We start from the raw sequence: 18,825 nt of genomic DNA, 5'->3' as shown, positions 1-18,825 counted from the left end.
AATGTCTAGAAAATTAGCATCTGGCGATTACCCCCGTCTTTGGAAGGACATTCAATCCCTAAATCCCAAAACTAACAAGCTATCACGAAGAGCAGGAGAAGCCGTCGGTGACAAGACTATCGCAAGAGTGTGGGGCAATCACTTCTGCACTATCCTGAGTTGCATAAAAAGATCAAGACTCCCGCAGGGATGTAAATAACCTCCTTACTGACAATATTCAGTTTCATTTCACCGATCGTATTACGCCAGGTAACATCAGCGATGCCATAAACAACCTACCTAATAATAAATCGCCCGGCTGCGATGGTTTGCTTGCTGAAGCTTTCAAATTAAGCCATCCGATTATTTACATTTTGCTAGCCGCTCTATTCAACGTGTGCATAATTCACCAGTTTCTCCCAGACTCCCTACTCTTAGTTCACTTAATACCATTAATAAAAAAAACAAGTTAAAGGATGCAGCTGACTCTGACAATTATCGCCCGATTGCAATTACTACAATTGCGTCGAAGATACTTGAGTCTGTTCTTCTAGTGAGACTTCTCCCCTTTCTACACACTACTGACAACCAGTTCGGCTATAAAGCAAACCACTCAACCGACACCTGCTTCTACACCTTGAAAGAATTACTGAACTATTACCTATCATCAGCCTCTCCTGTTTTCCTATGTTTTGTAGATATGAGAAAAGAATTTGACAGAGTAAACTACCTGAAGCTCTTCCTGAAGCTGCACAAACGAGGCACACCTCTATATCTATTGGCATCTTATGTTGTTGGTTCTCCACACAGCAGTTCTGTGTCAAATGGGGTAACGTACTGTCATACACCTTCGGCTCCCTAAACGGGCTCCGGGAAGGGGGAATTCTCTCTCCATACCTGTTTAACACGTACAGAGATGCCCTGAATGTCAAACTGAACTCACTCCCAATCGGATGCACTATCAACGAAACAACAATAAACAATATGGTTCTTATTTCCCCATCAGTGCAAGGTCTTCAGCGACTCATCGACACCTGCTGCCAGTATGCAAAGGAATTTGATATCTATACAACGAAAGCAAGACCAGTGTATGTCGCAACTTCCGGAGATCGCAAGCATTGCAGAACCACTAATTTTCCTCGGAAATCATCGTCTGGAATTCGTGCATGAATTTCCGTATTTGGGCCATACATTATCACAGACAACCTAAAAAGATGGGTGAACATAGAATAGAGGCGTCGTAAACTATGTGCAACTGGCAACATGACTGCAGGAGGTTGCCTTCTGTCTGAGAAACGAAACTGCTGCTCTTCCACTCGTACTGCCACAGTATGTGGGTGTTCCCTTTGGACAAACTATATCCGAGAGACCATGAGACGTATCACTGTTGTTCACAATGACCTTCTGAGACGACTCACAAACACTCCTCGCTATCACTCCGTCACGCAGATGCTCATAGAAAACCGCTTGGATAATTTGAAAATCATTGTGAGGCGAACAAAGTCCAGTCTGATCACCCGACTGAGAAACAGCAGCAATTCGCTCATACAAAGCATCCTAAGCAGTGAGGCAAAAAGATCTAAATTGTGGGAAAGATGGAATAATGAGGTGTCTGTTCCTTAAATGCCTTATTCCCTGTTTTTGCAATTATGAAGTGTCATCTCCAGAATCTGTCATTATTATTATTATTATTATTATTTATTATTATTATTATTATTATTATTATTATTATCTCTACGTTTCTTGTTATTATTGGTACTTTTACTTCTTATTATTACTGTGTTTAATATCATTGTACAGTGTTGCAATTTTCAGTATTCGTATTTAGTCTTCTGGACCTGACTTCTGTAACCATCTAAGGTCCAAGGGTCGAAATTAATCGTCTGCAGTCTGTATTTTTTATTGTTACCATTTTTTTCATTATTATTTCCCATATAATTACTGTCGTTACCATTATTATGAATTCTATTTTTTCTACTTCTTCAGCAACTGTGTGGATTTATTATTATTATTATTATTATTATTATTATTATTATTATTATTATTATTATTATTATTATTATTATTATTATTGGCCTTCATAAAATTTTTCAACCTCTTGGGTCAACTGAAAAAGCTAAAATTTATTTTATCTCTAATTCAATATGAAACCAGATACACAGGTAATATGTAGGCTGATGACTACATACACACATACGTACCTATGTACATACATACATACATACACACACACACACACACACATATATATATACATATATATATATATATATATATATATATATATATATATATATATATGTATATATACATATATATACATGTATATACATACATATTATAAATAAATTTAGGTATTGTACAAAATGTGTACCACACTATATGGAAAATATTTATAGAATTGCTTAAGAGAAAAAACAGGGAAAATCAAAGCTAAATGTGAATACTTTACTGTAGAAGTGTTTATACAGTCCAGCATTTTTTAGTCTTCCAAGTAACGATGTTGAAAAAATGAACACAGATGGTATTTTATGTGAGCATATATTTATCTTCTTTCCATTTCTGGCATTTCCATAGCAACAACTACAGAAATAGGGCCTTGTGAAACCTCATTCGACTGCCAATGGGCTAGAGGCTATTGCAGCCAGACATGTCCCCCTTGGACGTATCCAGACCCAAATCTGTGCCCAGAAGGCTGCAATTGCTGTCTCGACAATGGTAAGTAATATCTAGGCACTTCTTATCTCATCAGCTTGGCAAAACCTATTCCCGTAATAGAATTTAGCTTTCGTACGCTTGCATAAGGTCTTACTCCCTCAAACAGACCCTAAAGAAAAAAGTGCAACCTAGGTGATACAGTATGGGGATACCCATCAGTCCAGCTCTTAGAGAAGGTAATCGTTTTATTCTTAGCCTTAGATGAGTTCCGGATCAACTGAAGTAATGAAGGTTGAGAAAGGAAATGGGTTATGTCCATCTTCTAATCTGTAAACAGTCGTGTTCTGTAGTCTGAAAGTTTGTGTTCTTTAAAGTCTAAGACACCCGTGATGGCATAATTTTCCACGATTTCGGTGCTGGTTGGCCTTTGTAAAATTCCAAGGAGGCCTTGTGTAAAATCTAGTATTATAAGCCAACACAGTGCAATAGAATTCCATCCATTCAACAAAATGCGCACCATTGTTTTTTGGGCACTCTAATAACACATGAATTACTTTCTACTAGTCTGCATGCTGTACGGCAAATATCTATAGCATTGAATGGGTAAAAGGAATAAAACAAATTTCAACTTTGAAAATATTCATGCAGTCAAGCATTTGCCACGTAATTCCAGTAAACGATGTGAAAAATATTGACACTCATCTGATTATCTTGTGCGTTTTTATTTTTCGAAACGTGATGAAATTTGATGTATGTATGTATACTTAGTTTCATGCCATTTCATGCATTTCTACCTCATACAATTAGAACCGTCTTGTGAAACATCAGTTGAATGTCAAGCATATGGAGGCTATTGTAGCTGGGAATGTCCCTCTTGGTCGTATCCGGAACCAAATCTATGTGGAAATGGCTGCAATTGCTGCTTCGGATATAGTAAGTAATGGCTACACTCCTCTTATTTCGTAAGCTTAGCAAAACCTCTTTATTTTGTAAAATTTAGCTGGTCTTGATCGTATTCCAATTCTGTGAACACACACGTTATCTTATTTGAAAGCTGGAGGTGTTCTTTAAAGTCTAAGACACCTGTGATGGTATAACTGTCCCTAATTTGTGTGGTCGAGAAAAATACTCATCCAGCTCTCGTTCTATGTTGAACGTTGTTAGGTGAACAATTTTCATCCCTCTGGGTTGCGTGGGTTTTGTTACAGAAAACTTTCGCTGCGTTCAAGTAATGGTTTTTATTTTCCACATTTGTATATTTAATTCTTCATTTAGCGGTTTCAAGTTTCCAATCCTTACAAAGAATAAGGAATAGATATGAATTGGTAATTTTATGTCATATATAAAAGTTGTTCAAAAATAATCAGAAAAATGAAGAACTTCCAAAATTATTGACCTTGACCATTTAGCTAAAGAACAGGCTGGAAATTCCTCGTCATTTCTTTATTTATCCTTCCTCTTCGTCATAGTATCAGGACTCCCACTGAAAATTTTGGATATATTTACAAAGCGTCTGCAATAGATTTCATAATTTGCCATCAGTGTGCACCATAATTCATTTTTATTCGTGTTATATTTTTTGTATCTTTTAATGCAATAGGTCAGGCATAGTTAGGGATTTATTTGTAATCTTATCAGTCCGCAGTATGTCAGGAGGTAATTACCTTATTTTCACTGAATTAATGGACAATAATCCAAAGGAGAACGTTCACCTGCTTAGACCGGTGAGTCTATCTTGTATCCCAGCAAAACAACAGAGAGAGCTCTTCCCCGTCCTCTCTCTCTCTCTCTCTCTCTCTCTCTCTCTCTCTCTATCTCTATATATATATATATATATATATATATATATATATATGGTGAATATATATACTGATATATTATCATATATATGAATATATATATACTATATATATAGGTATCATATATATATATATATATATATATATATATATATATATATATATATATATATATATATATATATATATATATATATATATATATATATGTATATATATATATATATATATATATATATATATATATATATATATATATACACAGTGTGTGTGTGTCTTTAATTTAATATATATATATATATATATATATATATATATATATATATATATATATATATATACATATATATATATATATATATATATATATATATATATATATATATATATATATATATATATATATATATATATATATATATATAATTTTAAATAAATTCAGGTATTATGAAAAATGTACCATACTACAGTATATGGAAAATATTTATAGAATTTCTTAAGAGAAAAAAACAAGGAAAACCAAAGCCAAACGTGAATACATTACTTTGGAAGTGTTTATACAGTCATGCATTGTTTTAGTCTTTCAATTAACATTGTTAAAAAAATGAACACTGAAGGTACTTTATGTGAGCATATGCTTATCTTCTTTCCATTTCTCGCGTTTCCACAGCAACAACATCAGCAACGACAGATATACAGCCTTGTGAAACCTCATTCTACTGTAGACTGTATGGCGGCTATTGCACCCCGTATTGTCCCTTCATGACGTATCGTCTCCCAATACTGTGTGGAAATGGCTGCAGTTGCTGCTTCGATTATAGTAAATAACGATTACACTGTTATTATTTCGTCACCTTGGCAAATCCTTTTTCTTTTGTAAAATGAAGCTGGCCTCGATCGTATTCCAAATCTGTGAACAGACACGTTATCTTATTTGAAAGTTGGAGGTGTTCTTTAAAGTCTAAGACACCTTTGTTGGTAGAATTGTCCCTAATTTGTGTGCTCGAGAGAAGTGCCGTTGCTGCTTGCCAGGTGAGCTCTTCGAGCTCTGTCTTATTGAACGGTTGTAAGTTGAACAATTTCGTCCCTCTGGGTCACTTGGATTTTGTCAAAGAAAACTTTCGTTCCGTTCAACTTCTGGTTACTATTTCTCACATATGAAGAGTTCGTTCTTCATTTAGCGGTTACAAGTTTCCAAACCTTACAAAGAATAAGGAATGAATATGAATTGGTAATTTATGTCACATTCAAAAGTTGTTCGAAAATAATCAGAAAAACGAAGAACGTCCAAAATTAATTACCGTGACTACTTTGCTGAAGAACATGATGGAAATTCCTCTGTCATTTCTTTATTTATCCCTCCTCTTCGTCATAGTATCTGGACTCCCACTGAAAATTTTTGATATATTTACAATGCGTCTGCAATAGTTTCCATAACTTGCTACCACAGTGCATCATATTTCATTTTTATTCTTGTTATATTATACCCGTATGTATCTTTTACTGCAATTAGTCAAGCCTAGTTAGAGATTTATTTGTAATTTTTTCAGTCCTCAATATGTGAGGAGATAATTACCTGACTTTCACTGAATTAATAGACAATAATCCAAAGGAGAACGTTCACGGTGTCTATCTTCCCCGTCCTCTCTCTCTCTCTCTCTCTCTCTCTCTCTCTCTCTCTCTCTCTCTCTCTCTCTCTCTCTCTCTCTCTCTCTCTCTACTCTTTGTACTGTAGGTGAATTAACTTTCTTCTAAAATTCATGTCTTGGGTATTTTTGACCTTGCCATTATCCGAAGGCCACAGGTCGTTCCAAACGGCTACTTTTAATTTTTTGTGATTTTTGCGGAACTTAATCAGCAAGTAACCTAAGTGTTATCAGGTACTTTCTTTTAATATGTTAGCCTTCATAAAATTTCTCAACCTCATGGGTCAACCGGAGAAGTTAAAATTCATTATTTAATATGAAACACTGATACACAGATAACATAGTAGGCTTATGAATACATATGCATTGTGTGTACATATATATATATATATATATATATATATATATATATATATATATATATATATATATATATATATATATATATATATATATATATATATATATAATAAATATATAAATATATATTATGTATTTCCCTGGATTTCTAGATTTGTAGAATACTTTTACCGGCCGGCAACAGAACTTTATTTATTTGACCTTAGAAATCTGACTTTATGTTAAGGGAAATCATAAAAAGAAAAGAAAAAGGGTATGATTCACATGAGCTTAGGCCTCTACTTCATGAGGAATGTTACGTAAACACTTTGGTTAAATTAAGTAATTATATTTACAAGAAAAGAATCAAAAGAAAATGGTTAAATGAATTATTAAGAGGCTTGCAAAGCCTGAAGATCTTCCTACTGGAGTCTTGAATGGTGGAAAGGCACAGTCCAAGATGAGTCCACAGCATATTGGTCCCTCTACAAGAGAGAGTTAAATATTACACGCCAGCAAAGGAAAATATAACACATACAATGACTCGAGGCTGCACTAATGGTGCCAAGGACTCGAGGAATGAATGAACACTTTACACTGGAGCACAAAACACTGGAAATGGCACTGGATAAAATGGCACAAAGGATAAAGAGCAATACTGGCACTCAATAAACACCTCTAATGGCAAACTGTCGTGACTGAAAGGTCTTTACTCGTACTTTACCTTAGGGGAAGCAGGTCTCTGGTGAAGAATGACGAGGGGCAATCACACGCATGGCACTGTACACAAATCACATGGACGGTCCTTTCGAGGATGACTGTAGAACTGGATTCAAGTCCGGAGTCTGGTGTGGACAGGGGGGGTAGGGGGGGAGGGGGCCTCTCAGCAACTCATAGCATCCTCCTGTGCATGTACAGCTAACTACAAAGATCTTCCTTTCCAAGCTCCTTTTAAGGTAACCGTCAAGTGTAGGGGCCCCAATGTCAGGCGCATGTGGTGACTGGGCTGAAGATGTGTCATTTTCCAGGTGTTCCGACCATCTGCTTGTATCTCCCCAGGCATCCTGTGGAAAGACAATTCAGCCAGCTCAATCTGCCTTTAGAATGGTTGTTTTAAGCAGCTTAGTTGGGCTAAGCTGCTGAAGGGAGTGACACTCAGCCTCTTATCCTTGCCCCTTTCGACTGTGCCATGTAAATGTCTGTCCCAGGTAAAGGAAGGGAACAGATCGGAATGTTGATCATTTTTATGTGTTGGTATCTAGGTCAACTGGGGTCGGCTACACAGCAACGATTCTACTCGATAAACTACGGGCAAACTAAGGGTTGGCTATGCGATGACTTCTTGTTAGTTATAATAATTTATATATATACAGTAGTATATATATATATATATATATATATATATATATATATATACATATACTATATACTATATATATATATATATATATATATATATATATATATATATATATATATATATATATATATATATATATATATATATAATTTCAGTTATTGTACAAAATGTGTACCACACTATATGAAAATATTTATAGAATTGCTTAAAAGAAAAAACAAGGAAAACCAAAGTTAACATGAATACCTTACTTTAGAAATGTTTATACAGTCAGGCATTGTTTTAGTCTTTCAATTAACGATGTTGAAAAAATGAACACTGAAGGTCTTTTATGTGAGCATATACTTATCTTCTTTCCATTACTTGCGCTTCCACAGCAACAACGACAGAAATACAGCCTTGTGAAACCTCAATCGACTGCCAATTAGCTGGAGGTTACTGTAGCCATACATGTCCCGCTTCACTGTATCGGGTCCAAAATATGTGCTCAGATAGCTGCTATTGCTGCCTCGACAATGGTAAGTAAATGGCTAGCCTCCTCTTATCTCGTCTGCTTGGCAAAACCGATTCCTGCTGTAGAATTTAGCTTCCTTACGCTTGCATAAGGTCTTACTCCCTCGAACAGGCCCTAATGAAAATAAATGTAGCCTGGGTGATACAACGTGGGATACCAATTAGTCCAGCATTTAGAGAAGGTAACGCCTTATTCATAGCCTTAGGTGAGCTCCGCATCAACTGCGGTCTGTTAGTGAAAAAGTAATGAAGGGTGAGAAAGGAAATGGGTTATATCCCTCTTCTGATTCTGTAAACAGTCGCGCTTTGTAGTTTGATTGTACGAGGTGTTCTTTAAAGTCTAAGACACCAGTAATGGCATAATTTTCCCTGATTTGTGTCCCGGAGAGAAATAAGCTTGCCTCGTCAGCTGATCCAGCTCTTGGTTTGTGTTGAGCTTTGTAAGCTGAGCAATATTGGCCCCCTTGAGTCATGTCCTGATTTCGGTACAGAAAACGTTAGCTGTGCTTAAATTTTTCATGTAACGTGTAGAAATTATTCAGTAATAATCAAGGTGAAGAACGTTCAAAATAATTTGTCCTCACCATTAATCTGGAAAAGATACTGAAAATGGATGGTCAAAACAGGCCATCGATTTTTATGTCGGTGGCCAAAAATGATACTTTTCCTTTTAGTTTGTCACAACAAAGGCCTGCTTTGAAATAAATGGTCGATGTGAAATGTGCAGAGAGGATGAGAAGGTTGATTTTAGGCAAGGGGAAGATGGATGTTTCTGCTGTACTCCAGATCATTTCGAACACATTTTTGTTCAAATTATCTTGCAATGATCTAGAGAGTGGTAACTACTACTTTTTCTTAATCATTAACAAGTTATCAAGGTATTAGTTCCTTAGGAATAGGTTAGAAAACTTTACATAAATCAGACTCGTTGATTTATTACTTCTAAACTGAAAATAAAATTAAAAAAAATTAGGTTCGTTACACAGAATTCCATGTACAGACAAAATTTCACCCTTTATGATCCAGCTTAATTTGCTCTTCCATGAGCTCATTAACTCATGGTCTAGAGTCCTTTCTTCCTCGCCATTTCCTCTTGCTCATATACTCGTATACTCAAAATGATTTTTCTTTGGAAATTAGGTCTTTCATTTATTCCAGAAACTTCACATGAAGGAATAACTCAATCGTTTTCTCACTTTTTTTTGCATTTAAATCACCTAGCACATCCACTATTTCTTTTTCTCCATACCTAGTTAGGCACACACATGCAAACACAGACATCAGCATTCAGACACGCACGCACACAATAGATAGATGTCATGAAAAGGATATTGCAAAGGAGGATGTCTGATAACCAGGAAGTGCGACAGCACACACAATACATACAAGAAAGAGGTAGAGGTAATGGAGAAATGTGCGGAGGAACTTCAACTCTCAGTTGATAAACCTTCGTTGTAGGTACATGAAGTGGTTGATCATGTCGACGTTCTCTACACAAAGGGCTCTTCCCTGAGTCAGTAGTTAAACCATTAATATGACAGTGACCATTAGTTATTTCTGTCTGAAAACCAGACCCTGGTTTATATTATATATATTCTGCAAGTAATATATATATATATATATATATATATATATATATATATATATATATATATATATATATATATATATAATATATAAAAATGAGTGTCTGTATACATGCATATACTCTGATGTATAAATTGGGCATATGAACCCATGTTTACCACATGAATATATACACGTGAATTTATATACTATGCACACATATATTGATTGGATCAAACAGGCATGTTTGTACATGGAGGCCATGTGTTCAGTGTGTGTGTGTGTGTGTTTCTACATAGACCAAGCAATCTTTAATTATTCCTCTTCTTGTCTTCATCTTCTTCCAGAATTGGTTCTACTCGACTAGAGTCCGAAAGAGCGTCCTCTGATAAAAATCGACAAGCCATCTTTCAAATTCCCTGATGTTCGGTCTTTAGTTAAGATTCTAGTTTCTTTCATTTACAAAGTACAATTTATTAGGTACTAGCTTCCGAAGACATATAGTCTTCTTCATCAGGTACGGATGCACTGAGGAGATAACACCTATACTCGGGTATGTATGCGCTCCTCCCATCGTATGTTTTTTTTTTCCTTTTTCTAATCCCTGGGATGACCTGCCCATTGGTCTTCAGCTCCTGCGCATCTCTGCTGTCTTCTTGAGCCCCTTGGTCGTGTGCTTAATCAGGAAGACTGCAGGGAAGGGCAGGAAGAGCTGAAGGTCATCAGACGGGTTGCAAGGAGCACATACATACATACCTGAGTGTAGCTGTTATCTCCTTAGTGCATCTGTACCTGATGAAGAAGACCGCATGTCTTCGAAAGCTAGTACTTAGTGAACTGTACTTTGTAAATTTAAAGAATCTGGAATCTGAACCATCCCATCTCACTGAAGCCTTACATGTAGTAATAGGAATAAATATACACAGTGAAGTGTAATTATTTTGTCATGTAATTATTTTTATATATATATATATATATATATATATATATATATATATATATATATATATATATATATATATTATATATATAAATATATAATATATATATATATATATATATATATATATATATATATATATATATATATATATATGTATATATATATATATATATATATATATATATATATATATATATATATATATATATATATATATATATATGTGTGTGCAGTATATATACAGTATATATATTCCTTTTGATATCAGTAAATTCTTTTAGCTTGGAAAAGCCATCAGGTAATAATATCCATCCAAGGAATATAATAAATTTTAAAATTTGGCATACCAAGGATATCAACAAGCATCATTATATATGTTTACTGGAATGTTTTTAATTGCACAATATTAATCAACGTTTGATTGCATTTAACACCACGCAGTTTGCTTCTTCTATATGTAGATGTTTAAGTTAATAAATTGGCATTAATCATTACGGAGTTTTCTATAAAATCATGGCATTTATAACTCTAAGGCTTGTACATATACATTCTTTTTGGAAAACATAATATGGGAAAGGTCGCCAGCAAGTGAGACTCTGGGATTTCAAAAAATACATTTATTCATAAAATTTAATACTCAAAACATGGGCAGAGAAATGAGCCAAATGCCGGGAGTCAGCTACTAGCTAAATAAGATGCAAAATCATGGGAGAAGTACTAATGGCTCGGGGGCATCTTGGGAAGTTGGAAAACAGCCCCAAAATTCACACCTCCTGTTAAGAGAAGATGCAGGAATTAATGGTTAAGCTAACATGCACACTGTTCTTAATGTATTAATGGACCAAATGATACCTCTACCCAAATGATGCAAGGGATATCAGGAAATACAGTGAGGCTATGGGGGATGGGGCTGCGTACTCTACAAGATAGTGGCACTGAGAATGCTTTGACAAATTCTAAATTTTACCAAATAAACGTTAACACTGCAGTTCTTTACAATATGACACGATACTAGGTATTCTGGCAACGGGATGGCTTTCCCTTATGGATTGTTGTTACAGGGGGAGAAGGAACTGTGGAGACAAGGATGTACAGAGGGAGATAGGAATGAGGAAACCGAGGACACTTTCACACACAGACACCAACCTTGATTACTTCCTTGCAAGCCTTGTGTGGTCTTCCAAGGGCTTCCCTGGGGTACGTCCTTGGCTGCTGTCCATTACGTGGTGTCACGTAGTTGTGCGCCCATGCGGTATTCTGACTTGGTCAGGAGAGAGAGGAGAACACTTGGCCTAGCCAGCCACTATTGTGTCAAGAAAGGGAAGAAGGGCAAGCTCTCACTCACCTGCCCGAGGATACCCATCAACCTGAGAGGGGGGGCGGAGGTTGGTTGCGGGGTTGCCAACTCGTCAGCAGCGTCTGAAATGTGATAGAGATTTTCTCTGGGGAGTAACTGGGACAGAGGATATGTTAAGGTGTGGAACGAGGCTCAAGGGAGAGATGTGGCAACATGTCCTCCTGTATTCAAGGAAAGCGGAAGCTTCAAAATTGGAGTAAGGCCTCTATTTACAACAGCTCCCCATTTCAGTAGAGATTTCATCCTTGAAAGGGACGGAAGCTCTGTGAGTGAGGGCTGGAGCCAACTGACTTCAGTGCCACCATCCTTGAGCCTTTTCCGGTGCATCATTACATTTTATAATTAGAGCTGCTGCTATGGTATCTACTCGACCGTCTTAGACAGGTTCAAACACTAGATATTATATTCTAGGCTACATTTAGCCTGCTAAGGAGTACATTACAGCATTCTGCCAGTGAGGCACTAACATTGAACAAAGAGTAACATGCACTGATAATCTAGAACAAACTCAAGTTGACCTAGTGCAGTAAAGGGAGAATTAACATCAAAGAGATCACCAGTAATACAAGGTAAAAATGAAATACATGGGGGGCAAAGACAGATCCTCCTGCGCCACCCATGGGAGCTATTAAGTTTGACTTCAAGAGTTTCATACAACCTGAGGCTAACTTACTATCTAGGGCTATAGATTGTATGTACAGGGCACTGTGCATCAGGCACTATTGCTGGAACAGCACATCTGCCATCTTATTATTCCCCTTGATGCACTCTATCTTCCAGTTGTATTCTTGGAGGTCTAGGCATGAGAAGTGCACTGTGAACTGCAGCGATACTGTCATAATTGGCTTGAAAAGGTTCCATTGCACCTGTTCAATCAAAACTTGAGGGGCTTCATACATAGAAAGGATAGAGATAACCAGTGTCTGAATCAAACTTCAACTCATCTTTATCTCTGCACAGATGCAACAACAAAAGCTATGCTAGGACTGTCAAGGGCTGGGGAAGGACTTGCAAAGGTCAGTCTCCATCAGGAGGCCAAGGAGGCACTCCTAGCTGCCCAAGCAAGGTGGTTTGCAAAGTTTCATTTACAAGGCCACAGGTGACATTATGGGTGTAATGATACAATGCATATGAAAATTCATCATACAAGGATCCAAGACCTTGGCATCCAGTTAAACTCCTTGAATCAGATCTAGTTGTTTCTCTGTCAAAGTCTCTAATGATAGCTGCTAGGACAACCATGGGTGTTTCAGCCAATCCTGCTTGGATATACGGCTGAACATACCCATACTCATTTTCAACAAGATAACTGTTCAATAACAAGAAAATATTTGAATCTTTTTCAGCAACATCAGATACAATGACTGCATCAGTCTTCGCTGGTGAAATCCTTTCCTCCACAAATGCTTCTCCAGTATTGGGAATTGTTTCAAAGTCTGGAAATTTAACAGAAGAAACACCCTTTTTTGGCACTGGATAATTCTTCTTTAGCTTCAAAATCTGTCACCATAGGGTTTGAAGTTTCAGTTTCCATACAATAGTTAGCCTCAGAAACTTCAGTTCAAGAAGTTTCGACAAAAGATATAACATTTGAAATGAGCGTTTGTTATATTTTCAGCTTCCATCTCCATTTCAGTTTTAGGTACTGTAAACAAGCCTTCAGTTGCAGATACAGCCAGGGCTACATCAGGAATTATTTCAGGCTCTGATACTGGTGTATCATCTACAAGTATGTAGCTGAGTCAGACTGCTGTGGCTTGATAAGCCTATCCCGGTCTGGCATAAAGTTAGAGGGGGTGCAAGCTTCCCTGGCTCCACCTTCAGAACAGTCTGAATCAGTGTCTGGTGGAGGGTTGTCTGAGCCAGCGGCTAGGAGTGAGGAGAGATCAGGAAGGGCTTTTAGTAATGTGTGCTGCTTCTCCTTCGTGGCTGGTTGGTGAGGGCATAGGGGGCTCCTCCATGAGCCAGGCCACTTCTCCTAAGTCGATGCCAGCTAGCCAGGTATCCTCCTCTGCTGGAGCTGTCTTCATTGTCTCTGGCTCAGGGTCAGGAGCAACCCTGCACTGGAGGGACACACGCTGCAACCCTTTCTGGAGGTCTTGGCCTAGGAGGAGGTCATAACCCTGTCTGATGTTACCTACTCCTCCAAGGCGACACTTACTATTATGTAGGGTGTTGTTACCCTCAGTGGGTCCTCTTCATCCCAAGGGGGTTGAGAGCTGTGATATTTGTGATGGAGGGGAGGGCTTGCCCATTTAGAGGAGCAGGGCTTGGGTGTGTGTTAGCTTGAAGCTGAGCCATCTGAAATTCATGCTGACACTTCTCTCTCTCTCTCTCTCTCTCTCTCTCTCTCTCTCTCTCTCTCTCTCTCTCTCTCTCTCTCCTCATTCTTTCCATTCGGCTGCCTGCTCTGCTAGATATGCCACTAATGCCTCTCCAGCATAGCTTAGGCTCTCTCCATTCTTCAAAATGGCAGTTACCTTGGTGTGGTCCATTTTGTTGGTTTCCTAGGAGATAGATACTGTACCTACCAGAAGCTAGCAAGACTACTCCTTTGCTGAACAAAGGAGAATTTTAGAGATCTGAATGGTGCTGAACCCCACTTAGAAACCTGGAATGAAGTGCTGGCTGTGCAAGGAATTGCACAGCAAGGAAAAGGAAATACAGTTCTCTAACCTGAGCAGAATATGCACAAAAGTAAGAATAAAAGATGGGTCTGTGCAGAAATGCACAGCAACAAAGTGTACCTGGGTTTGGCTACACTGTTATGTGTGCAGCTGTGGTGGGCTACATGACTGTAGAGTGTTCCTGTGGTGGGGCTACATTGTTGCTAATGAGCAGATATGCATGTGGTGTGCTGCTTATTCCCTTGAACAATATGATAAATGGGTTTGTTATATCAGTGTGGTAGTGTAATTTCCATAGGAACTCCGTAGGTTTTCACAACAAGGTGGAAGAACTGTCTAGCAAAAGATCATCGGTGCATGCACTGACAAAACCCTTAAGGTGCTACATTAGTTTTGCCAGTGAACGCTACGGGTCTGGTACACCAGGGAGTCTACTACACACCTAAATGTGCCAGCCTAGTGGGGGAAATGACACTGGTAATCCCTTAAGGTTGCTGGCTTAGGTTACCGCCGAGTGACAAATGGCTGGTGTGTCAGGGAGTGACTACAACTGAGTTTGCAAGCTTAGTTGGGTTATTGGTGACATGCTGAATTATCTTCTTTAGCAAGACAATTATACTGAGAATAACTGGTATTCGCAGAAGAACTGCTTAGGTTAAGCACACAATGATAACAATACTTGCGTTTCCACCAATGAGGCAAATGGTTTTTTTAGTGTAATAGAAGTGAAATAGCAAAACAAAACAACTTGACAGCTCTCCAGAAATGTGTTGAAGACATTGCATCCTCCAGAAAGTGGTTTTAGCAGGAAAATCGTCTTCTGATAAGGAAGAGGAAATATGAAATAAAAATTCCGTAAATCTCTCTCTCCCTCTCTCTCTGAAGTTTAACTAGGAATGGATTGAAGACGTCGTGTCTTCCAGAAAGTTGTTTTAGCAGGAAAATCGTCTTTTGATAAGAAAGAGGAAAAGTGAAATAAAAATTCTGAAAATTCTCTCTCTCTCTCTCTCTCTCTCTCTCTCTCTCTCTCTCTCTCTCTCTCTCTCTCTCTCTGAAGTTTAACTACAAATGGATTGAAGACGTTATGTCTTCCAGAAAGTGGTTTTAGCAGGAAAATTGTCTGCTGATAGTGGTTTAGCAGGTAAATCGTCTGCCGATAAGTAAGAGGAAAATGAAATAAAAGTTCTGAAAATTTCGCTTTCTCTGAAGTTTAACTGATTAACAGTCATTTTTAGCATTAATTCTCACACAGTTTTCTCCCACGAGGCATTAATGTACACATCTGCCACAATAGTGGAGTGGGATAATGGGAAAAAAGTGCAAATGGTGATACAAGCAACAGATTTGGCATGAGAACTCTTATTATCCCCATAAATCAAAATGAACCTCCGGCCACCTCAATATTTGGCTGTTTCCAAGATGGCTGACACTTTTGTAGAATGGCGGCAAATTTGCTGTATATTTCAAATATTTTCATTTCATAAGCCTATAAAAGTTGCATACTGTCCATATAATGATTGAGAATTTGTATTTTGTCATTCTTACTGTCATGAAGAGATAAAGTGAACCCATCTTTCCAATATGGCACCATATGAACACCATATTTCCAAAGTGGCCGCCAAAGGTAAAAAAGTATGTATCGCCTGAGAGAAACCGATATGTTTTGTGTATCAATTAGTTTAAAGTGCAGCTGCAGAGAGCTGTGCAGCTAAGTCCAGATTTGTAGCACTTGCACCTGCCATGGCATTCCTTTTTGTAGCCACGCTTATTCAGTTCTTGGCAAGATTTTGCTACTATTGGCAGATCTGTCCGATACAGAAACCAGGTGACATCAATCTGTTGCCATCCCCAGTGTCTTGGACTGGGCAAAACTGGATGACATACTAAAGACTGGCACCAAATGTGCCCTGCTTGAAAGGCAGTTCTCTTGCAATGCTCTCTAAGAGCAGCCCTTGTAGGGATAATGCAATCATAAGTTCTTTGCTTTCTTGCAAAGAGATCAAGTCTAGCCTCATTTACATTTTTGTATGAACTGCTTCTGTCGTACATTAGCACCACGAACTCTTCAATAATTTTCAGGTCTTCATCTTCTACAGCTGCTGGTATTGAACTTAGTTTGGTGAAGGTGGGTGTGGTACACTGAAGCACATTCCATGTTTGCCATGCAACTTCTTCCCCTTCCCATGAAAGGCAGACATCGTGTCACACCCGCTAAATGCATGGAAAAAGGGAAGGGCTGAGGCTTTTGGTCCCATGGCTGCTGCAATTTCATGGATAGGTATCCACCTTATGTCTTTTCCTCCACCAAATTTAATCCATAGTTTGTCCAAACCAGTTTTTTCTATGCTAGATACTACTATGATAACAACTTCAGTGTCTGTACTACATATGATTGCACTTGAAATATCTTCATGCTTTGCAGCAAATGGTGATACAAGCTACAGATTTGGCATGAGAACTCTCATTATCCCCATAAGTCAAAATCAGCCTCCGGCCACCTCAATATTTGGTAGCCTTGTAGGTCAGCAGTGTCTTGTTCAGCTTTGCTACAAAGTGCAGCATCCCCTTTAGTGACAATTATGCATGATGTATCATCTGCTTGAGATGAAATGATTGTCTGCCAAATATGCAAATAGTTCAGTTTTGTTGTGGTCATTCCTGAGGAAGCTGGCCCAATTGCCAGGAGTTTTCGCTGTGCTACTTACTCTCCGGTGAACTCCTGTGCCTCTTTTTTGTCTTGTTTGTGCTTTCATACTGTCTGTCCCATACACATCAAATACAATGTGTGTTTGCTTGTACTTCTGTATGTACTTCTGAATCTTGAATAGGACTTCTTTAGCATAAGACTCAACTGTAGACCCCTTGGTTGGTCTCAGAGCATTTATAAGAGCTGTACTATCCATTATGATAACATCAGCAGTAGGCTCTTTGTCAGGGATGTCTGATGCATGCTGTTCTAGTAGAGGCAGCAGCTATGACTTGGTGCCTTGATGCATCTGTCCATTCTGTGCCAGTGATGGTGGGCAATTTTGATTTTCATGTTGCAAGAATTCATTTAAATCACACTGTCTGTTCTGGCATGATATGAAGAAGCGTGAGAATAGATTACAATCACCCTTTATGGTTTGCAGTGAATGTTTGCCCTTGGATTCTGTAGTAGACATCTTTCGACTGAACAATAGAATTCACTAACTTTGCTGTCCATAATTTTATGACTGTCTAGCACAATCAGATCCACTTTTGCCAGATTTTCAACCATTTCAAGAAACTTTTTCTGCACAGTTTCAGTTTCATCATGATGCTTACCCTCAGATTTTAGATCAGCATCACTTCTAGTCTCAAACTCAACGATCAGGTGGCTTACATCAGGACCAGCCACTGTCCACCTTCTGAGAGCATCTTCATCTTCAAATAGGCCAATGGCTCCCCCATCTCCTTTCACATGAGCATTATTCTGCTTGTGTGCTTGGTCTATAGCCATTGAGGAAAAAGGCCGAGTGGTTTTGTGGACAGTGAAGTTTCACTTTGTGAATTCATCAAATGTGTCCTTTTGGAGAGCCTCCATGTCCCACAAATGAATTGAAAGCCACCTGGCATAATGTACATGGTCAAGGGCAAAGAAGAAAGGAATGAGTTCCTGCAGCACATCTTTATACAATTGAAAATTAGACTCTTGGTATGACCTGATGAAAATAAACACTAGAAGTTCTAGCTGAAGCACAAGATTCCAAAAGTAGAATTGGGGACACGCTGAATCTCGTTTTCTGATCCAGCTTTCACAGCTTAGCTCAGTTTCTTCTGCTTCTTGGATATATGCCATATAGGCAGCTTTGTGCAGCTGATTTAAACTGCAAGCTGTCACCTGGTGGGCTAGACATGTCTTTTTCAAATGTGAAGCAGAAATAAACGAATCTGCTGTTCCAGGAGTAGCTATTTCTGCTTCTGCAAGAGCACCAGTCCAACTACTGTCTTTCAAGAGATCACCCAAAATTTTGAATGCTGCCATTTCTATATGCAGCCCTCCAAACATAATAACCA

At 38.0% G+C, this 18,825-nt stretch overlaps 1 protein-coding gene across 1 annotated transcript in view; it reads left to right on the top strand.

The window, feature by feature from the left end:
- Window positions 1-10,785, top strand: part of LOC136851310 (multiple epidermal growth factor-like domains protein 10) — a 66,611-nt gene extending 55,826 nt beyond the window's left edge. Inside the window, exons 21-25 of the mRNA XM_067125312.1 lie at window positions 2,557-2,697; window positions 3,445-3,570; window positions 5,107-5,256; window positions 8,159-8,299; window positions 10,208-10,785. Of these exons, the coding sequence (XP_066981413.1) occupies window positions 2,557-2,697; window positions 3,445-3,570; window positions 5,107-5,256; window positions 8,159-8,299; window positions 10,208-10,227 (578 nt within the window). The 3' untranslated portion in view covers window positions 10,228-10,785. The remainder of the gene's footprint in view (window positions 1-2,556; window positions 2,698-3,444; window positions 3,571-5,106; window positions 5,257-8,158; window positions 8,300-10,207) is intronic.
- The last annotated feature ends 8,040 nt before the right edge of the window (window positions 10,786-18,825 follow it).

The sequence above is a fragment of the Macrobrachium rosenbergii genome, chromosome 23 (assembly GCF_040412425.1).
Source record: "Macrobrachium rosenbergii isolate ZJJX-2024 chromosome 23, ASM4041242v1, whole genome shotgun sequence".
Lineage (NCBI taxonomy): Eukaryota > Metazoa > Arthropoda > Malacostraca > Decapoda > Palaemonidae > Macrobrachium > Macrobrachium rosenbergii.
The sequence above is the reverse complement of the archived record's forward strand: the minus strand, read 5'-3'. Positions and strand labels throughout refer to the sequence as shown.